This window comes from Denticeps clupeoides, chromosome 14 (assembly GCF_900700375.1).
Source record: "Denticeps clupeoides chromosome 14, fDenClu1.1, whole genome shotgun sequence".
NCBI lineage: Eukaryota > Metazoa > Chordata > Actinopteri > Clupeiformes > Denticipitidae > Denticeps > Denticeps clupeoides.
Window position 1 is genome coordinate 13,619,964 of NC_041720.1, and position 23,194 is coordinate 13,643,157.

At 42.3% G+C, this 23,194-nt stretch overlaps 2 protein-coding genes across 4 annotated transcripts in view; both read right to left on the reverse strand.

The window, feature by feature from the left end:
- The window catches only part of plcb4b (phospholipase C, beta 4b), a 70,361-nt gene extending 54,130 nt beyond the window's left edge, over window positions 1-16,231 (reverse strand). The window contains exons 1-3 of one of the 2 annotated variants that reach the window (XM_029002559.1): window positions 16,023-16,231; window positions 13,350-13,402; window positions 3,556-3,623 (exon numbers count right to left, since the gene is read on the reverse strand). The gene's annotated coding sequence lies outside the window, so the exon portion shown is untranslated. Of the gene's footprint in view, window positions 1-3,555; window positions 3,624-13,349; window positions 13,403-15,681; window positions 15,986-16,022 lie in introns of those variants that run through there. The other variant, XM_029002560.1, reaches the window with a different exon arrangement.
- A 3,845-nt stretch (window positions 16,232-20,076) lies between these two features.
- Window positions 20,077-23,194, reverse strand: part of plcb1l (phospholipase C beta 1-like) — a 91,776-nt gene continuing 88,658 nt past the window's right edge. For both annotated transcript variants that reach the window (XM_029002146.1, XM_029002147.1), the window contains one exon: window positions 20,077-22,465. In XM_029002146.1, the coding sequence (XP_028857979.1) occupies window positions 22,235-22,465 (231 nt within the window). In that variant the 3' untranslated portion in view covers window positions 20,077-22,234. The remainder of the gene's footprint in view (window positions 22,466-23,194) is intronic.

Consider the following 23,194-nt stretch of genomic DNA (forward strand, 5'->3'; position numbering starts at 1 on the left):
CTCACTCAAAATGTATAAAATGTAGCTATATCTGTCATATGAAAAGTTTCGTTCATTATGCATGGGATCCACATATATAACCGTTGTACCACCACTGCATTGCTTTTTAACGCTCAAAACAAGACGGCTTTCTGCCTGCTTCTGCCCCACTTCACACTTCCAGACGTAGGTTCTCTGGGTCTACATTTGCCCAAACATGGTCACAACACACAGTGAGGAGGGATGAGTCCCCAGCCTTGATTCAAATGGCAGCACATCCTCTGACTTAATCATCTCTCAGATGTGACGCTGGCTGTGAATGGCAGCTGACAATAGCAGGAGCTCTGATGGTCCATCACAAATTTGGCCCATCGCGTTAGTCCTGCTTCCAGGCCCCAGTGTGATCACTTGTGAAGGGCTTTCTGGATGGGGGGTGCTTTGCATGGCAGAGTGTTTACTGAGTGAGAGCCAGAGATTGTGTGAGTGTGTGTGAGTGTCTGTGTGTGTGTGAGTGTGCAAGAGAGAAAGGTGGAAAGCTCTGCAATCCTCAGATTTATCTCACTGCCCAAATAAGTACGCACAAAGCAGAGCTTCACCAAATTACGACTTCAGCCCAGTAACCTCTGCAGATAAGGCAGCCAGGGGTGCGAGTGTACATTTTTTTCCAGGCCCACAGAAATAGAACACTGCCTTATACAGAAGGAAAGACCGAAAAGGGGAACGGGGGTTAAACATTCCCAAAAAACCCAGGGCTTGTGAAACGTTCAACCTGCTGTGAAGCATGGCTGCATTTACTGCATTCAACTCCATTCAGCTGCCTCTGCATTTCAACAAAACTCATATGCATGTTCATACGTGCAGTCATACGTCTACTTTTTTAAGAATTTTTAGAATTGAGATGAGGTACTATGTGTGTAAATCCAACAACATAGAACTGAACTAAAAAGACTGGTGTCGTGGATCAGTCTCAGTGTAAATGACAACCCTTGTGGGCGATGATATATCTGATATCAGCTTCAGATCGTTGCATCCCTATGCATTTTTTGGACTGAATACATCACACATCAGCAGTTGTTTATGTCTCACAAACCAAACAGGGCCAAGGGACAGGCAGCAATAATCATAAAAATAAAATATGGAATGGCATAAATAATTCACAGGTGTTTTAACAGAGATAACGGTGGAGTGTGGACAGGAGTTAGGTGGGGTCTGTCCCTTTCTTTCTACTCACCGGCTCCCTTTTTAAAAAAAAAAAAAAAATCTTATTACAGAGCTCAAAGCCTCCATAACAAACAAACACCACACAGATGTTGCTCTGCTCTGACACCGCACGTCTCCATGGCAACCCTATTCCAGGGACCGTCAGACAGTAATAGCCACTTCTAACCAGCATCAGGCCAGGATGACTTATGTACGTCTCCTGGTAGCATTTTACAGGCCGAATGGGATCCCAGTGTATTTATAGAGGGGCTTTTACTCTGGGGCTTTCTCCCAAGCAGAAAACCATTAAGCTTCACCAAAAACAACTGTTTATTCATATTTTAACCTTCTCCTAGGCATAATGTACCACCTCTATTGGATGATTAAAATACAATGCAACAACAAATAACAATAGTGCGAGCTTGTTATGCAGACAAATAAGCAATGTATAGCATTTATCATACATAATAAGCTGGGCAGAGAAGCACTATCCCACTATTACACTAATGTAAACACTATATTACACAATGTAACTACTGGAGAAAGTCTATAATGGGTAAAAAACACGGGTAAAATGTTTTGTTTTGTATTTCATAGTTAAACAGGAGGCTCTTGGTTTAAGTGTGAACTGATCAATGCAGAGAGAATCAATAGAGCCGAAAAGGAGTGTCTGTACAAAGCATTCTGTGCTGTCGTGATCTCAGATTTGACAAAACGGCGCTTTAGTTTTTAGTTCCTGTACTGAAAGTATATTTATGTATTAAAGCACGATGCATGCAACCTGAAATACCGGAATTTGCGTCAACTTTAGTGAAAAGTTGCGACAATTTTTTTTTCTTGGGAAGGTTGCTGTGAAACGGATGAAATAAGTGAAATTCAGTCAGGGACATTTGTCTCAGCTGGTCTGCAAAAATGTTTTTCAACTGACCACTTTCGATTGTGTTCCACCGTTGCATGTGGTAAAAAATAGTGCAATGGGAAGTGAGAGAGTGACGTTGGCGTCAGCCAGTTGTTGCGCAGTGGTGTGTCTAGTATAAATAGTTCCTGAGAAGCAGATGTGTGTGTGTGTTTTTTTTGCCAAGTTGTCGGCCCTGACGTCGAAATCATGACGCCGTGTTCTGCACCATGCGATTTGCCAGTAAAGGCTAGCCTTGAACTAGCCTGTCATGTCATGTGGTCCCTCTCCAAGGCTACACAGCAGTGTCAGTACACCCTTACCTTCCCAGTGAATATCGGCGTAGCCGCAGCAGCCATGATAAGGAAAAGGCACACGCAACAATTGTTTATCCTCACTTTCATGCAGAACACTCGGAAACCGTTGTGCATGATCCTTGGAAGAAATTTTTGAGGGTGAATGAGCATCATTCATGTCGCACATGTCTGCATGTCTGATAACATGGCAGTAAAACAGATGTTTGAGTGACACATAATGAAGGAAGGTCAAAACTGCTAAAAAAGTTGTGACGATTTGACAAAAGTGCAAAATGCTAATAATTTATCAGGCAGCATGTGGTACATTGTAAATGTTTAGTAGGAAATTCACTGTACAATAATATCACCATAGCAGTTGTTTTCAGTTGAATATACACTGATGAAATAGACTATATGGATGGTTTTAAGTATAATTCTCCATCATCCACTTCACTTCCTTTCTGTGGAAAGTTACTGGGCCATGGAAACGTATCTGCAGGATGTGGTAGACCACAGATTGCTTTCAGTCTCCCTTCAGCTCAATTAGTTCTTCGAAATCGTAAAATAGAACCTAAAAAGGATTTACCACAATGTTGGCCAATTTCGGAAGTAATGTTAAAGGTTTGTTAATACTGTTATCTGACCTCAGTCTGTATGTATCTCCGGTTCCTTTTGAGACCAGTAAATGATCTTTGTGGAAGTGCAAGACTAATGTAAAAAGAAGTGAATAAAATAACGGCATTAGTAAAATCAGTAATCAGCTTCGGTATGACCACTTCATTCCGTGTCAGCAAATACGTGACAGACTGCAGAGGATGAGTGTACCATGTTAAACATTACAGCTGAGTGTAGTGTATGGTTAAAAAATTGCATATGGGTTCCTCTCACGAGGATAAGCCCAAAAGGGTCAGTGATGTATCTTCAAGGGCACAGGACAGATTCGGAAGCTGGTAGGACCCTCCAATGCTAAAGCACCACCAATTCAGCCCATCTTCAAAGAAGAGAATACGATTTACATTTGCATATCATATTTCCACAATGAAATGAACAGAGAGGTTAAAGCTGATGGAGGCCATTTGTGCAACTCATTTTTTTAAATAATAAAATTTAAATAATTAGGATGTTCCTACAGATTTGTGCAATGCCCTGCAAGGAACATTCTGTAAAAATGAATTGTCGCCTTACCTGACAGACAGTGGGATCTGGGGTGTGAGTCGAATGTACAGTTGATGACAGCAGTGGATGAGAGAACTCTGAAATAAAAAAGAGGCAGAAAGAAAGGATTTTACAGATGGATAATGGACAGAATTGTTAAGGGATTTTGGAGTTTAGATAACAGATTCAACAGTCAAGAGGCACGAAGGCTCTTGAGGGAAGGGTTGACACAATCTGTTTAAAGGAGATCCAAAACTCCACGGGCAAGTAGGCTAATGGAATTCTGTCACATTATTACCGCAGGTTTGACCACATCATGAGTAAAGTGTCTGAGCCCAAGGTCAGCCTGACGTGGCCTGAACATATGATATTTATAGCTTTTCTCTTTCGTAACTGTATTTATCATGATATCCATTTTGCTGAAAGGAGAATGTAAACAGAATGTAATGTTTTCGCTACACAGTTTTTCAAGGTTTAAATAGGTGAAGATATGAATGTCCATATTTATTCCCAAAAGGAAACTGTCCAACTTTACAAATAGATGATCATCATTCTACCCTGGTAAATATGATAACATTAAGTATGACAAATATCTTTCTAGCAACAATTACATCTTAAATTTCTGGATCTGAACAATGGCATGTTCAGCTTCAAAAGCCCACACTTGACTTTGTTTTAAAGCAACTGGATCTCGTCAGAAGCCATGGAAAAGCAGCTATTTTGGACATATTCAACATTTGAAGCCTTTCGCTAAGTGGAGTGTTACCCACTCAGAGCCCCGGTCGTCTGCACCATAAAAGGCAAGGATCAGTACGTAGGCCCCTATTTATGTTGGGAGAGTGGGCACGATGGGAAAAAGGCACCATGCCACAATTCATCAGAATGTCATGGTGAGCACCACATGGCGCTCAGAAGAGCAGAGCATCTAATGTCGCTGTGGAGCGTGACGGTACGAGACACACCTGTTGTACAAGCAAATGAACCAGGAGGTTCTCAAGAAGACTTAAAGAAGGATAAATAGCGTTTACAGTTAGACCCTCATCACCTACGGACTCGGAACATGTGTGCAGTAAAGCTCCTCAGTTACTACATTTTCTAAATAGATGCAATAAATCAATAGATTTATAGTGCAGTATTTATTCTCAGGGTTGAACTGGGGTAAAAATCTGTACAAAGTTATCAGCATTAACTTATGATGGAACAACCGACTCAAATTAACTCAACACCTACTAGAGGTTTTGGATGGATGTCTAAAGGCCCATTTCTTCCTAAAGGCCTATATGTCAGTTTCATCAGTTTTCAGACACCGTGCAGATGTGTGCAAATCAGAGTAATACCACTGCTAATGGTTCAAGAAAATCACAAAGAGGAAATGGCAGAACAGCTCTCAAGTGGACATACCACTTAACACCAACTCTAATTGAGTGATACTGGTTTCCTGTGGCGCAGCTAGCAATTTTAAGCCCCCTAAACGGCAATAATTTTTTGGCCCATGCTCCCTCCAAACATATTGCATATTGCTGTTGTTAACCTTTACAGGGTGGCTGCTAGCATGCCACATAGTTAAAGACTAAGCTAAAAACTTATCTTTAAATGTGGACAAAGAAGCTTACATGTTTGGGTCTAGGATGATATTCTTATGAATGACAGCGGGAATCAAAGTTCTAGACAAGATGTCATGATCCGGTCCGAAAGGGGTTACTCCGGTCCGGGATCCGTTTTTACCTGTGTCAATTGTGTAAAGCTGCCCTGTTCATTTTTGTTCGCCGTCGGGTCTTTGATGTTATGTTCCATGTTCACCAACGTCTCGGATGTCTCCCCTGTCCTGTGCTTCAAAAATTAAACCCCGGTTTCGTGATGTCATGCGATTGCGTCCTTCTTCTACGTCTTCTTCGTTACCTATTCTCATCGTCTCCGTTCACCTGCCTCGTCATGCCAACATGGTTGTGACACAAGATATCTCCGCTAGCATGTTAAGCTTGTTGTCGGCAGTGTAGAAATAGCATGTGATACCTATAGACCTACTTTTCCGTCTGTTTGCTAAAATAGTGCGGTATTTCAGCTACTGAAAAAGTTGGTTGTGTCAATCGAATTGTACGTCTTTAAGGTGATTTGTAAGGACAATTTAGAGACCGTCTCTACCATAAAGTGGGCATATATGGTTGAACAAAAATAAGAACGTCCATCGCTCCATCACTCCGCTGAAGATTACCCCACAAACGTTTCGGTAGAATCAGGAGAAGCGGTGGCAAGGAGCACCGGGAAAACTGAGACATTTCCTGCCGACCCAGAAAGAGGAACAAAGCCCAAGACCCGGATGGAGGCAGGTGAACCCCTGGGATGAGGAGGAGCTATTTTTAGACAGACAAACACTGTTATGTCAGGTAACAAGTATTACGACAAATATTCTCTTGATTAGAAGCAGAGATAAGAGGCCATGGATAATCCCAAAGCCATGAAGGGAATTCAATCTGTTCAGCACATTGACAGGTCGGCCTACAGAGGCTGTGGGGATCTGACAGGATTTAAAAAACAAAAGCAGGAACTGCTGCTCCTAACAGTGGTACTACAGAGATTCACTGTAAAAAAATGTACAAAATGGAGAACGTTCTCTTCAAAATATCAAAATATTTGGTTTGCGGTCCCTCCAGGCCCCTAAGCTCTAGGACAGCGAATGTCTTCCTCACTAATGATCTCTGGCAGAGTAGGCAGAGAAAAAGAAAATTATTTCATATTGGTACTAGTGGCTACCCCACCGATTTTATATGTCGCTCAACCACCTTTAGAGGACACTGCTGAATAAAAATGGTTAGATGGGTAGCAATTATTCATGATATTGAAAGTTTATAAAGCTTAGTAAGCGATCCATGCAGTAAAAAGAGAACTGTATTTGTTCTGTATATCTATTCTGACTGTGTCAGTGAAAATGTCAAAATTCATATTAGTGTCTTTTCCCCACCCATCACATGCATGGTAAAAATGTGGTAAAAATATATGCATCATCAAATCTAGGATCTATGTCCTATTAAGTGGAGCTTTTTATTCAACCAAAAAAAGTGTTGCACAGTATTATATAAAGGTGCCATGTTTCATTCATTTGTAAAGACGGTGCCAAGTGAGCGCTGAGTTTCACAAACGTTGCTTTGACTGTTTTGCCTGAAAATGTAAACCCAGAAATTCAGTAAGGACTATGAAGGGACATTATCGTCTGATTCCACTGAAGTGCGCTCTGCCCTGTATGTTTAAAACCTTTTAAAGTAAAGTGAAGTGATTGTCACACACAGCACACCGTGAAATTTGTCCTCTGCATTTAACCCATCACCCTTGGTGAGCAGTGGGCAGCCATGACAGGCCCCCGGGGAGCAGTGTGTGGGGACGGTGCTTTCCTTAGTGGCACCTCAGTGGCACCTTGGCAGATCGGGATTCGAACCGGCAACCTTCTGATTATGGGGCTGCTTCCTTAACCGCTAGACCACCGCTATCCCAAAACCTTGCTATCGAATGCTACATGTGGGAACACCCAGGTGGCCATAAAAGTGACTTTTACTCTGTGCAGCAAATCAATAAGAATCATGCTTAATAAGGCTTAATAAGCAAAAACATGCCAAAAGAAACATTGACATCTCCCTTGTAGCAGTTCTTTCAGATCCAACATTTATAATGTTCTAATGAAATGTTAATTTGCTTTTTAACAAGACGTTATGTTAGGTCTAGGCAGGTCGCAATTATTTCAGTCAATGGTAACTGTAAGAATAATATTCATTTATCTTTTCAAACAAACATGTCATTTCTTTTCATTTGTTGACAGTACAGTGTCTAACCAGTTTAATGACATCTTTCCTTTGCACTGCTTCCTTAAAATGACTGCTCAGCGTCTTTAATTTAAACGAATGGGAAATTATAGGCGATTTACACCACAGCACAACTGAATGGGTTTTGTAGTTTTAACCAGAAATGATGAAGGGTGTAGGTAAAATGCACTAAGACTTATGTTCCAGGCTTCAATGAAAATATATAGGTCCTCTTCCTTACTGCCGAAATAATGGTAAGTCATAATCTTTTGAATCATAATTACTTTTTCAGGTTTTAATGATCGTGGCAGACCAATGAAAAGTTACTGCATAATTTAACAGAGAATCTCACCATTAAGTTTATGCAACAAACCTGACTTAACCGGTATGGATCAGTAGAGATAAACCAGGACAAATGGGCCAAATCCTATGGCCCATAATGCATCACTGTACAGTGGACAAACGAACGTATTTACACAGAAACCACGGACGGGATCCACCCAGGGCAAATATGAATAAGCAATGATGGGAAAGGGAGGGGGGGGGTTGGTTGAGAGAGGAAGAAGGATAATAGACTGAGGTAGAGAGCTGGGGCCCGTGACGGCTCCCCTGTGAGGCCCGTGTCACGCCGTCCCTCAAGCGAGTGGCACAAATGAGCTCTGCGCCTCTCCGGCTAATTCCACATCCGGCCCGGTCTCTCTGCCGTCCACCTCCCCCACCGACTAATTACCAAATTCCATTAGCAGACGGGGAGCTCAGCATCCAGAGCCACCTTCACAGAAACCTATTCCTGATTGCTCTAGGGGCACGGAGGCACGGAGGCCTGAGCGCGCGCAGCGTTACACCTGCAACGTTCGTGCAAAACGCAGGAAAAAAAATACGCATTAGAACTGGGACCACGCGGGTCGATGTTGTCGGATGAGTGGGTGTCGCTGTTGGGTCCCCGGCGCTCCGATCGGTGAAGTAAACAGCGTCCCCCGCGCTCTCGATCTCTGAATTCCTGCTGTAGGCTGTGGTGTCAATCTGAAGGTCTCTAATCGCCTGTTTACTTCCGGGGTAACGAGGTAATTCGTTACTCTACTGCAGTAGTTGTTTCGTCCGTCTGTTCTTTACTAAAGTATTTACACTTGGGAAGAGTTTTTACTTGAACTCTACTACATTTCAATGTCAAACTTCTTACTCCACTTCATTGTGCGGAATCTGTAGTTGGAATTCCTAAATTATGAGGTAACTGCTCTGCAGTTCATTTTCTCCACGTTAAGATTCTGTGCAGCTCAGTCATGTCTGTCGCTGATATTTTTAATCACTAAATATCAGGGTGAATTCACAGTGATTTCTAATTCCGCTTCTAGTAACAGCGAAGACAAAAATCCGACGGGATAGGAAGATTAATGTTGTTAATTAATAAAAATCAAGCCTGTATATGAGCTGCACTCTTTCTCATGTTCAGTACTACTACACTGCAAAAAAGAATTAAAAAATAAAAAATGTAGACTTGCATTAGCAAACACAGCATTCCACTTGTTGCTGATAAAGTACCTGTCTGCAGATCTGTCTGCAGATTTTCCATCATTTACAACATGACCAACATGACTGTTGTTTTTAAGTTGATTTTAATGGACAAAACAAATTGTTGATATGTTGTCTGTTGTACTGTCAACTGCGGGACAGTCCTCCATAAAAATAAAAAAAAAGTAATATGCCGATTTGTATTTTTTTCAGCACAGGTTTAAGCCTTCAACTTGAACTTTGATACACTGATACTGCACACCAGCATATCAATAATGTGACACCAAAGGATGTACAATACGCATGTTGCTGTATTGATTTTTTTTGTCCCTCTCCTAATCACATCATGGAACGACTGAGTGGTGATAAACAAAGAGCATCGGCAAAATGAACAAATGCGGAGAAATGCACAACCCAACCCACATTATCCATGAGGAACCTGTTTCTGAAGAACCCGCCTCGCGTTTCTTTGTGAAAAAACAGAACCCCCTCAGCCTTCGAACCGTCAACGACAATGTTGAACATACAGAGGAGACGAAGAGGACAAAACAGCCGAGCTCCTAATGTGTCTGGTCATCTGATCCATGGAAGCAGTCATGTGTTTTTTGGAGACAGACCTCCTCGTGTGTGTACTTTTTTTTCGCTTCTTCCAAGGAAAGCTTCAATAACCTGCGCGGTCGTGGCTTGTGATCGGACAAAGATGCTTGTTCTCGTTCGTCAACACGGGTGGCGGTGTCGGAGCGCTGCAGCGGTGACAGGCAGCACTGACACCCTCACTCCGTAACAGCGGACGGGTATAAATAGCGCCCGAAATCGGGAGACGTGAACTGCAGTCACGCTCTGTATTATGGAACAAAGGTCGAGAGTTTAATTGGAAGTGCAAATTGCGTTCACATGCAGCGCTCCCAACTGTGGCTTGATCACAATGTGACCAAAAAGACGCATTTCCAGTGGGGAGATGGAATTAGAAAGTGCAGATAATAGATCCCGGTTTGCGCTGCTCTGCTGTATTTTTAGACGTGCAGGTAGTCCAGGAAAAAGGACTTCCTTTCCTCCATGCCGCTGTCAACTGTACAATGGAACCAAGTCTTTTTCATTTGGAACAACTTCGCCTCAATCCTGGTGCACCAGGATTGTATAAAGAGCAATTTTAGCAAAACAATTTTTACCAAATCTCCGAAACTGACTTAAGAGGAGAAGAAGCGCATGCAAATGACAGACTTCTCGACTCAAGGTGGAACATGGAGATACTGAAGAAACAATGGTTGCAAGTGGGGTTTGAACCTGGGTCTTCTGGTTCATAGGCGAGTGTGTTACCCACTAGGCTACTGCCACCAGTGCTTAGTGCACAGCCCTGCATTAAAAAAAAGTGCCTGTTGCCTGTAAGTGTAAAATTGGAGAAATTAACAATGAAAGGTCATACATATTGCTAATTTGGTTAAACATATTGTCTAGCTCCAGGATTACATAAGGGTGGGAAACAGAAGAATTCAGCAAAATGTTTTAAGGTTGAAAGTTCAGGTTGAGAGAAAGTCAGTTTTCTATGAAATAATATATTTAAAAATGAAAATCTCCCTCAAAACCCATTTGCCAAAAGTGAAAACACAAAATACATGTGAAAACTCCTCTCAGCCAGAACTGGTTGAGCCTGTTTGCATCTCCACAAATTGCTGCCTGTTCTTAAAAGCAGCGAAACCCAAACTAGTGGCTAATGAGATGTTTTCCAGCACAGCTGACAAACCAGCCTTGTGCAAAAAGCACCAAATCAAATTCATCAAACTTTATAGCAAATAGTAAGATCACCCACACCGATTCCTTCCAGAGGGTTCCCTAAATCTGCATAGTATCTCCTGGCGCCACGTACAACGCGTTTGTTTGATGACCAGTTGGCATCACCGCAAATCCCGACTGCCATACAAGATGCGATATCTTCTAAATGCAACCAAATGATCCTGTAATCTGGTTGACATGATTGCATGACAGCTGAATGGAGCTGATCACCAGAGAATTGACAAGTTCATCATAACAGCATGAAGAACGACCATCGCTCTGTCACAAAAACAGCTCAACCAAATTTATTTTAAAAGATTTCTCTGTAGTTGGATACGACGCTGAGTGTCATCATTTATGCAGATCATTGCACTGCAGAGCACACAGAGCAAGCAAACCTTGATAATCACGGCATTTCAACAAGTTGCATTTAAACAAACGCCAGAATCCTACCTTTACCAGCAGAGATGGAGTCCAACATAGAAACAAAAGCACACTGAAAAACAAACTGGGTCCACCTTCAATATACTTAGCCAAGCCCTGCCCCTCACTGAAAGAACTGTTGATTTCCTAACAAGAGAGGAACTGTTAGTCTGGAGTTCCAGTGAAATGCTGCTGTGTTTGTTAACCCAAGTTTGTTCGTTCAATATTGGGAAAACCTTTTCATGTTTTTGTCATGGAAAAATTCAAAATTACCCTAAAATCACTTCAACTAATCGATTATTCTAAAATAATCACCACTATAATCAACTGATCAACATGCATAATGCCACATTGTAATGTTTCAGTAAGTTAAATTTTCTAATGATTTAAACATCATCTGAAACGTTTGCAGTTGTATTAGATCAGTGTAACTAATGATAATAAAAACCCAACAAAATGACCAGATTGGGCCAATGACAAATCAATCAATCTGCTGCTGCAGTCCATCATTAGTGTTGCAATGCACTAAACGAAATGCCACGTTGTGTTAGTTTAAAGACTTGGAACACTGCAATCACCATTTCTGTTGTAATAATATACTGAACATAAAAAAAACATTTTGCATAATTGTTTGCAAAATGCACAATTTGCATTATAAAGCAGAGACATTAAATTTCTCCAGACCACAATGGAAGTATTTTGGTCTGATGATACAGAGGCCAAAAGATCCACGGAACAACGTATTACATTAAACAGACTGTCATAAATGGTGGCTCTGAAGGTCAAAACTCTAACAACATTTCAGAAAAAAACACAATAAAATACAAACAGAAAACTACAACATTTCAAAAAAACACAACAAGTGCAGGACCACATTTATTGTTTGTGATAGGACATTACCTATGTCACTCAGTTATTCCTGTTTCCATTTCATATTTTTCCATTGACTTTCCTAGCTGGGATAATCAGTTAATTAATATATATAAAGTCCGTTTTGTGGAAAGAAGTGCTGTGTTTTAATTGATGTGTGTTCGGAAATGTCATGTTTTTTAATGTTTTGGAATTTTTGGTAATGTCATGTTTTAATTGTAGTTGTGTTTTCTGGAAATGTCAAGTTTTTAATTGTAGTTATGTTTTTGGAAATGTCGTGTTTTTAAATGTTGTTGTGTTTCTCGGAAATAATAATATAAGTAATATATAGGTCATAGCTACATTAGCATAACATCAAAATAAGGGTTCCAACCTGTCAAAATGGTATCAAAAGGGAACAAATATCACAATAAACGATTATAGCATTTAAAATGTACCTCCAAGAAGTACTAATCCCAGCATTTTAGCTAACACCAACTGGCAAACCGTATTACCACAGGTGACTATGGTTCAAATCTGGACTACAAAGTGAAGTGATTGTCATTGTGTCATTGTGATACACAGCAGCACAGCACATGGTGCACATATGGTGTCCTCTGTTTTTAACCATCACCCTTAGTGAGCAGCGGGCAGCCATGACAGGCGCCCGGGGAGCAGTGTGTGGGGACAGTGCTTTACTTGATGGCACCTCAGTTGCACCTTGGCGGATCAGGATTCGAACCAGCAACTGCCCCAGGCCTCTTTGCTATGGGAACAACCAACCATCAAACATCGTATGGATCTGAAGTGGCCTGGTCCGTCATCTAACCGTTGCCACAGATTCTTCCAAACTCTCAATAAATCATTCTACAAATTATTCAGTAACTCATAAAAATGGACTTTGAATGTTCCTCATAAAGCGCATTAGAACAAATTGATGATGAAGTTTACGAACAACGTCTGCAGGAGAATTGCGTATAGTATTACATGCTGTAGTATATTGCGAGCGCATAAACATTTGTCTAAGGCGCAGATATAGGATGTAGATTTGCGGTGAAGGCACAAATTCAACAAAACCGCATCACTTAAGCCAAATGAATCTTTTTTTGGATGCTTAAAAAAACTGTCTATAAAAACTACCCCCAAAAAACTCTGATCTATACCAGTATCCAGGAATGTGACATTGAGTTGCTGATATTGCATGCTTGGGCAATAGATGGGTGTACACTACAAAACAGGTTTATTCAAACCGCCCCCCTTGAGGGCAAAAAAGGGCTGGTGTGTTTTCCCCACAGTTTACCTGTGAGCACCAACTGTACTAGGAAGACAGGGGTGGGAAATTTGCATCAGTGAGGCCAGATCTGACCTTCCAGCGAGGAAAGAAAGCGGCTTATTTCTCTCTCCTCGGCCGCTACTCAGACAAGGGCCGGTTCAGCCAAGTTGCCATCATTAGCAGCCAAAGTGAGAATGAGAGACACTTACCCACTCACCAGTTCAGCGGGAGGAATTCTGGGGGGAAATCAGCATCTCTAAGCCTGCATAGAGGAAAGCAACAAAGTGGAGAGGAAGAAACCCAATCCATCATTAGTGCATTCAAGCTCGGGCCGACATCATCTGCATGCAAAACGCCTGAGTTTTTGTTTTTTTTCCGCTGATCAGCAGCCGACTTGTTTGGCTGCTCGGCTGCCACGGCGGGAACGTGCGGAATTACAGTATCACCTGTCGGCCTTATGAAAGGTGGAGCGAGCATGACTCGGTCGCACAATAACGGCTCCCGACGCAATGATTCACGAGGCTTCATCACTGATGAATAAACTTTTTTTTTTTTTTTACAGATCTACGCATGTTACTATTTGGTGTAAAAAAAAAAAGGAATGAATGAATAATCACAGGACGGACTTTTCTTTTTGCCCGCAGGGCCATCGGAGAGCATAAGACTCCACGATGAGTAACTGTCACGACGTCTCATGGCAACTTTGCGGTCAACCTGCCACACAACTGCTGTACAACATTCCATTCGGATGTTTTTCAGTCTTTTAGAGGGGAATGATCCCAGACCATGTATTTTGTTACTATTAATAACGGCGGCTTTATCTTGTTATAAGGTGTTCTTGCTCAACACAGGGTCACCGCGCGGCGTCATGTAATCCAAAATCCCATCTCTTTGATGAATGTGAGTGAAATTACCATTAAACATTAAGCTTCGCCCGGAGGAAATGAGTTTGCCCTCTTGTCCACCGAAAATACTACATTTTATGAGCTGAAGCGCGGGTTTTTAACCACGGCAGTGTGAGCCACAGCGAGGACAGTCACCTTCAAAACTGCAATTAACACCAAGGGGTACGTTTTCAGAGAATGGGGAATGTAAAACTCACTGATTCTTGAAAATAACAGAGCTAATAATTGATCTGCATATTTGGTTTGGTGGTGAACATGGTCCTGATGACTTCAAGGCACAAAGAAGGGAGAATATTTGTCATATTTGCCATATTTGGAATCAATATTTTTTAAACCCAGTTCTTCACTATATTAGTAGTCACGGCAGATATCAGATAGTTTCAGTAAATTTGGGAATTTTTTTTTCATTTTTAGTTCTGTCAATTTTAGGCCAACGTTAGCAGAAGAAGTCACGCAACTGGTGTGTGCGTGTGTGTTAATCCAGACATTAGCAACCAGTCCATCAGTGCGATAGTGTTTTATTACAGTGCTTTATAAGCTTGTGATGAACATATAATATATGTAACAAAAGCACATGGACTTATTCTATCAATTGTTTAGTCTGTGAGCATCATAAAGTAATCTAATTATGGACCTAATGACAAAGCATGTGGCAGGTGGCACAATGGGGACATTTTCCCTAAAGCTTTAAGTCCCCTATATGAATTAGTCAAGGGGAATGGAAATAACACTTAAATAACGACTAATTAACTTCTGAGGGGAAAGAAATCAAGGAATATTACGAACACCCTACATTAGTCTACGTTAGAATCGACGTCTGACGTCACGGCAACATTCTAAATGTGCAAACAAACGCTGTATTGCGAACGATAATTGTTATTTTTGATTATTGCTTTCACAAATCTGAAGCGCTGCAAAGGTAAACGTGCCACACGTCGCCTCGCGACAAATAGAAGATTTTTACAAATCCGTCGCTCTTGCTTTTTTGTGAATGAACTCGGCGAGCAGGTGCCATCCGGTCACGTGTCCCCGTCACCCCCTGTCACCCCGGAGCCCTGGTACAAAAAGTGGCCGCGTTGCCATATTTCGCCCGGGACCCGCCGGCGACGCAACAGTTTTACGTTGTAACGCGGCGCGCAGGGAAAAGTTACAACACTGGAACGTTCGTATAATAAAATGTACCACAAAAACATCGCTACAGGATAAAAAAGAAGGAAAAAAAAAGAAACAACAGCCGCCGCCGCCGCGCATCTGCATAAAAAGCCACATCTGCCGGAGCCCGACGTCGACATTTCTTTTCACACACACACACACACACACACACACAATAAAATATTTGTAATATGGCGTTGCGTGACATGTGTCTCGGCTTTTTGTTGTTGTTGTTTTGTTTTTTTTTTGCACAACGTGTCGCACGGCTCCGCGTTATCGGTGTTAGCACCGAAGCTAACGGTTCACTCCAGCCAGCAGCAATCTCGGTCTGGAGGCTCCATGACAGGGACGCTGTCGCCCTCCTCCTCCTCCTCTTCCTCCGGGATAGACGGACTGTGCAGACACCGCGAAGATGACCGTGGCGATAAAAAAAAAAAACAAAAAAAAAACACTTTTTGTCCTGCCGCCCGCTGCCCCTTTTTACCTCAGTGTCCCGCCGGTCGCGCGCTATCGCCGGGAAGGACGGAGGGAGCGACACACGCCGTCCGGAGGTCTGGCCGCCGCAGCCGCCGCCGACGACGAGGTGGAGGAGCAGGAGGATGAGGATGAGTTGAGCTTCTTCCCGGCGTGCTTGTCATGCAGACCCCCGCCCCCCTCCCCGCTGTCCGCAGACCGGGCGGCTAAACTAGTGGAGCGCCGCGCCGCGCGCCGAGGACCGGGCCATTTTAAATCCCACGTTTGGCGGCGACGAATGGAGAGGAAAAAAAAGGGAAATAGAAAGGAGGGAAGGAGGGAAGGAAGGAAGGAAGGAAGAGAGATGCTTACGCGCAGGCCGGGCCGGGATCTTCCCCCCTCCTGCTTCCAGCTGCCGGCTCTCTCTCTCCCTCTCTCTGTTTATCCCTCCCTCTGCAGCCGCTCTTGTACCACTCGCCCTCCAGTGGAGAGCGGCCCGATGCGGTCGATAAAAGGGAGCCGACGTGGACGGCGAGGACGGCGTGGGGGGTCAGATGGAGTGAGTCATCCCGACCCGGTTCTCCTCTCCTCTCCTCTCTCCTCCTCTCTTCCTCTCCGCTGAAGGGGCTTCGCTGGGCGACATTACCTCCTTACCTCGCGTTTTAGACGCACCTGCCAGATAGTGAGACTTTTCCTGCAACAGTTTTTTTTTTTTTTTTTTTTTTTGGGCCGAATCTGTTATAAGTGTCATTGGTTTCGTATCATTTTCAGTAATATGAAATTAAAAATTCCACAGGAGGCCTTTCCAACCAGCTTTTCATAACCAATATGTAATAAATAATCTGCTCGCAGGTCCTGGGGTGCCTTTCTCTGTGTCACCAGATCAGCTAAAAATGTTAAACGTCATCGCAGTGTCGCTCTTTGTTCATTTTTTAAAAACTGTTATCAACATTTCACTTTAAATTGACCGTAAAGTGAAAACTGTTCTAACGAGAAACCCTCGCTGGTGTGACTACAGGTCTGTAAGTCAGCCTGCTCATGGACGTCCCTCTGATGGAATGTCCTCAATTCAACTTGTGTGCCCTCAGCCTGTGACATTCATTAACAGGTTCTTAACGACCTCCTGATCCCAGTGAAGCAACGGCTGAAATGACCTCCAGGAACAGGAGTAAGAACCCCTGCCTTGTTTCTACTGTCTGACCCCCCCACCCAATTGGCTATTAGATAACCGAGGCCGTGTTCACCGGCGTCCCCAGATGCTAGTCGTAAGCTCCTGCCTCCCAGTTTGGAGTCCGTAAATATGACGTAACACGGGAGTCTTTGGCAAAATAAAAAGACGGCCTTTCAAAGAGCCTTTTTTCATTGCTCATGTTTTAGTACACCCACATGGACTCGCTGGCTAGGCGGGTAACCATGCGGCTGCTAATGACGTGTGAGTGGAGGGTGAGCATTTACTCATCTGACTTTCTGTTCTGCTGAAAACAAATTAGTTTAGAGCGTGTCATTTAACATACAATGGAATAATATAAAAAAAAAAAAAAACTTCTCCCATCGAGGTCTCGCCCTGTACATCTGTACACTTGGCTGGCAGTAGCCTAGTGGATAAGACACTGGCCTATGAACCAGGAAAGTTGCAGGTTCACCACAAAGTTGCAGGTTCAAACCCCACTTACTTCCATTGTGTCCCTGAGCAAGACACTTAACCCAGAGTGTCCCCAGGGGTGCTGTAAACATAGACTAGTAAAAATGACAGTTCATGTGCTTGGATCGCTGGATCGCTGCGTGTCAGTATGTCTTGCACTATTAGCATGAGGTAGTAACCCAATGATCTGCCAGTAACTCTTTGCTGTCACAGAGCTTGAATATTTGCACGTTAACTCCTTAAAAATGTTTTTAATATTAGGATTGTTAAAGGAGCAATAAAATGCTCTATTGGCCCTGTGGGCGTTCTGGCCCAAGCACTGCAGCGCCGGTGCTACATGCATTCATGCCTCTTGGACGCCAAGAGTGGCAGATGCAGTCATTTTGACGTGGGCGTGAAAGCGGCAGTGTGCCGTACGGTTTTCTAACACAAACTGAGAAATCAAATGGCAAAACAGAGACCGAGCAGATATGCCATATTACCCGCCCCCTGTGGCGCAGGCCACAAATTAAAATTACAATCAAAGACGTTCACTTAAAAAAAATTGGCTTCTACAACTAGAACTCAAAATCAGAATGTCCTCATAACAGAGGAAACATATTAGCATAATGAATGGCAATGTGCAACATTTGGATTAATATTGATAATTGTTACTTGGTCATTTTCAGAATGAACATGTGTTGCCTGTCAAAATTGCAGTATGATTTACTGACGAGTGGAACTTCATTAAAGGTATTATAAAGGTTTTACTATGAGGGCACGATGCTCAGTGCCTTGTTAGATGTATTTCACAGCTTTTAAACTCTTGATATCGGCGTAATGGAACTGATCCAGGTGTTTGTGCCGGAAAACAAGCCGTCCCCTCTCCCGCCTTCACGCCACGCCACTGTGTCCTCATGCATACTCAAGGAATGCTTGTGTCATCTCGCTCCTAATGGCCCGATTCATTAAATCGCAGTAACCAGACACCTCCCTGGGCTTCAGAGCAGATGGAGAGATGGTTGTTTTCCTGGTAGCTTGGAAGGAGAGGGAGGTGTGCGGTTGTGTGTGTTTATACAACCACCGGAATTACACTAAAACGTGGACGCGGAGTCGGCTCCGGCCCGGCGGTGGGCTAATTGATCGGCTTCCTCGGCCAGCGGGATGTGACGGGGCCTTCAGGTTAGAGCGGACGACGGCGGGGGCAGAGGCGACCTGCGCTCCTCTTCATTTCCGCACCCGAGCCGCACTTCCAACACTCCTGTTGGCAAGGTGTTGAAATGATCAAGGGCGCTTTGATTGCTTCCTAATTTGGGCGCCCGTGATGAAGATAATGAATTAAAGACATAAAATTAACACTAAAAAGGTGTTTGTTTCCATCACATTAATTACTGCCATGGTCGTTTCGTCTCCGACTCTCAGCAGTGGCATGGGCTTTTACGGCTCGGGAAGTCGCTTTAAACCTATTTGAACACCTATCTTGAGACATAGCATAAAACCTCAATTATGGGCAACATTTACACAGATTTAATAACAGGATTCTGGACTATGTCTGAATTCACTGAGCGTCTTGATTGTTGTCTCTGGCTATATGTCTGAACCCATGTGACTGATCATGTGACTTTGTGGGCTGCACATTTTCCCTATTACATCACCTTTGCCCCTACAATTCTTGCCCCTACAAAACTGGACTGAAATAAAGTCAACATGCCAGGATTTCCTAGATGTTAGGACACCTTAACAGGACTGTGGCATGAACAACACAGGCTTGTCCAGTTCTGACCAGAGGAGGATGGCCAGGAGCATGGGCTCCCCTTTCTGAGCCTTCCTATTTCATGGTTCAGGGAGTTTTTTGGCCTTTAGCTCTGTACATTGTAAAAAGTGCTGTATAAAGAAAATTGACCGATTGAAGTATAATATTTCTAATAATAGCCAGCAACAACTAATAGGTAAGGACACATCTCCCAACGCTTTCTTTTTGTGTTCTGTGTCACAGAACATGTCGATTATATATCAGTGTTGGTTGGTTGGTTGGTTGCAGCTAACAAGGAAATTCGAAGAAACACAGTTTGACAGGAATAACACCACCCCTCCAATGGACAGTGCTTCAAAACACCCTCGTGCAAACCCTAAAGAGGCAACTGTTGCCAAGGTGATGATGGGAAGTAGGCCATCGAACACCTCCCCACCCCACTCCCAGCGCAAGTGCACATGTGGCTATGGCTTTGATAGAGATGTGCGTAAAGGGCTACTGCCACGGAAACGATCAGAGGAGTCCTCTGCCTATGAATAATTCCCTTTCAACCACGCACCCTCTGCGTTTGTTTCCCCGCGTTTCCTCGACACATCGTCCTTGTCCCATGGTCTAGATTGTTTTTTTTCTCCTCTACTCGAGATAACACTTAATAAGACAGAGGTTTGTACATGAATATATTCAGAAGAGCAGGTTGCGTCCATGTTTAAGCTGTTTCGTGAGGGCTGGAAGTCTCCCGTGGTCTGGCTCTCAGGGCATTTCCCTCTGCCACTGTGCCATGTGTCCTGTCATTGATTATGTTTTTTCCCTCATTCATTTACAAGACGAGAGTCTGACGGTAAAAACTCACTCTGAATGTTCACCTTTTGCTCTGAGAGCAAAAGTAAACAAAAGTAAACCACTTGGCCAAAATGCCTTGAGGTGAAAGCATTACAAAGTATCACAAAAAGAAAATGTATTTTACATTTAAATAAATGCAAAGCATGTGCCTGATGATTTCTGAAAATGAAGGTAATGCGAGATGGGGGTGTGAAATAAATTCCACAGGCAAATTTTACATTAGCAACGTTTATTTAAGCACAAGCACTTTTCCCTTTACACTAAACTATGTTCATCTCAGTATGTAATTTTTTTGTACAACATCATCTCAATAGTGCATACATATAAGTTAATGAATACAACTAGGACATTGAATTAACAGAGACAAAATATGAATCTTTTTAATAATAATAACTAAAAAAAAAAAAACGTCCTGCATCCTTTTCATAAATGAAATTACTTTCTTCAAGCTGGACTCAGTAGTTTAGCTGTATTAAAAGTGCACACGACCTATTCAGACACTGTACAACATTACAGTCTCGGTTCACAATGGCAGTATGACACAACTTCAACATTAAACAAGGCAAACATATTTTTTAAAAAAAGGCACAAGACTCTCACATCATAAGAAATCTTTTGGAAATGAGTAGTTTCTCCATACAAGCTGTACACGTACTGTCAGTTGTCTACTTCAAGTAACATTTGCGTCTTTCCTTTTAGCTATGCAGTGAATGGCACTGTACTGTAATTTTGTCAGTAATTAAAGTCTCTTTTGTAAAGCCTCTGTATTGTTGCTATGTAATGGGTTTTACATATAAATGCTGAATGTGCCAGAAAAGTGGAGGAAAAATAACGTGAGTGGACTGGGTATGTTATCTTATGAGTGTAAAAATGAGTCAGTGGGGTGAACCCATTCTAACCAACCCACAGTGGTTTCATGACCAAATCAGTATAGGCTGATGAAAATATAGTTCCATAAAGGCTGAATGAAATGTAGGTGGGCGGAGCTAAAACTGTACTGCAGCCAGCCAGCAGGGGCGTCAGACCTTCATCAAAGCACAGTGAATGGTTTATTTCCAATCAATTCTCTCATAAAACCACTAGCTGACTAGTTTCAGACAATTTTCTATTATAGAGAGTACACATTTCTGGTTTCATTGTTGTATTGTTGAGGTTTCTATCCTATTGGCCCTCATCTGTTTTTCTACCAAATAGAAATAATCGATGCAACAACTACATAACGTAATGTAAATGTAATGTAAGATCATAGCGAGTACTGAATCCTAACTGCATTTACTTCCAAGTGACTTTGCTCAGTGTCACTTGTTTAGTGCAAGATATGCAGTGGTTAAAATCTCTGTCACAACACTTCACATTTTGAAATAGCGGCATTTATTCAACTGGAGTGGCTTGTGTTCAGTTCTGACAGTATTTATGAGATTAAAATACACAGGAAGACCACCTATGAAAATAAGCGGATCCTTTTTTCACACCAGCTTTCCCAAATTCTAACTGTGTGATGAGTGTCCTGAGGTTATGAGCTTCCAGTTTTAATAGTACCGGTACACACACAAAAAAAAAAACTGTGGCCCGGATGTGATTCTCCCCGACAACTCTCATCTGGATTAATCCTCATTCTGGAACAGACCCAAATCAGAGGGGAATATTTTTGAAATCTTGGAAGCCACAGGACATACATGCATATTTGGGATCCTATGTATTTTTGCAATTCTTTTGGGGTGGGGCTCATGTGACTCATATGCATGGAATATGTGTTTGTACAGCAGTTTAAGTCTATATACAATTCAGAAAGTGTCTTTTGCTGCTACATGCCTAGCATGTATGTACAAGTGTAAAAAACACATGATGCATCATCTGTCTGCTTACAAGCGAAACAAGATTGAATGTATTAAAATAAAAACAACCCTACAGTATAAGTAAATCTTTCAAATATATTACACAGGTAAAATAAGTACTGTGAAATTAATATATTGTGCACAATATCAGCAAAGTGAGACTGACTAAAATCAGCAGACAAGTTGTTTAGCACTGTACAGAGTATACCTACACAAATGTACAAAGCTGGCTGACTATAATTTCCAGTATTTTACGTTTCCTTGCCTGAAATAAAAATGTAGAGCTATGACTTGATAATAATATTATTAATGTATTATTTTAGAGCATGTATCAGTCACAAGTTATCGCTATTGACAATTCCACTAAACTGTCATAAAGAAAAAAGGAAAGTTGTGACATTGGTGGCAACAGTAGCATTGTCCAGTATTGAGTCTACAAATCTTGAAATGTTTGTCAAGACGGAACAAGCCGACATTTTCTTTGTATTTACAGTGGTTTTGTATGACCCCATCCTGTATGAAACAGTGGTGCAAATTAAAGGGGTGTGTCAAAGACTTTCTCAGACGCTCCCTCCTCGGTGATGTCTTCGGATTGAGATGTTTTTAGGGTCGGGGTGAGTTTCTCGGCCGTGTTTGACACCGACATTTTGCAGTGGACCCTCTCCGAGCTAAGCCTGCCTTTGGCAGTCTCCTGCACAAACTCCTGGATCTCCACCGGAAGCCGGTGGAATTTGTCCTGGTACTCCTGGTCCAGCTCGCTCTGCAGCTGTGAAGAACAAACAGTGCCACATGCTTATCATGGCAGTGGCCCAGGGCAGCGACGCTTCTGCTATACTTAACCTGTTGTGTCGACTACAAGCCTGAACTTGTCCTTAATGAAATACGTTGTATGAGTCAGAGCTACGAATTTAGACGTTGCCATACAACATCTAAACCCATCATACAATACTATCAGCCACAAGCGTCTCACACTAATCAACACCAGTTGCCCATACGTGTTAGCTTGCCCTACAGCTTCTGTCTGAATCAGTCACATTTGCATTAAATAAAAAACAATGAATTGGAGATCAATTTTGAAAATGGATAAAAAGATCTTGATTTTTATTACAAATTACATTGTGTGTTGTGTAAGAAATGTTGTTTTATAATGTAGTTTTAGAAACGTATATTGAGTATAATATTATATTGTTTTTCATTATATTGGCAGATATATTTGTTTGAGTGTGGTACAAACAAGAAAAAAAAGATCTGCCAGTATAGTGAGAACATGTTCACTTGTCCTTTTTGAGAACGTTTCTAAAACAAGGTTATTTTTCTCATGCATAAAAAAGATTTTACCCGGAAATGACAGGAGATGCCAATTTTTAAGAGCAACGGCGCCTGCAAAAGCCAATGCATCTCATTTGCAAAATGAGTAAAGCATACAGCAAGTGCGAAACGCAGATCTGCCAAGCTGTCCAATTTAATGCTTAGCAAAGTACCAATCGGGTGGCAG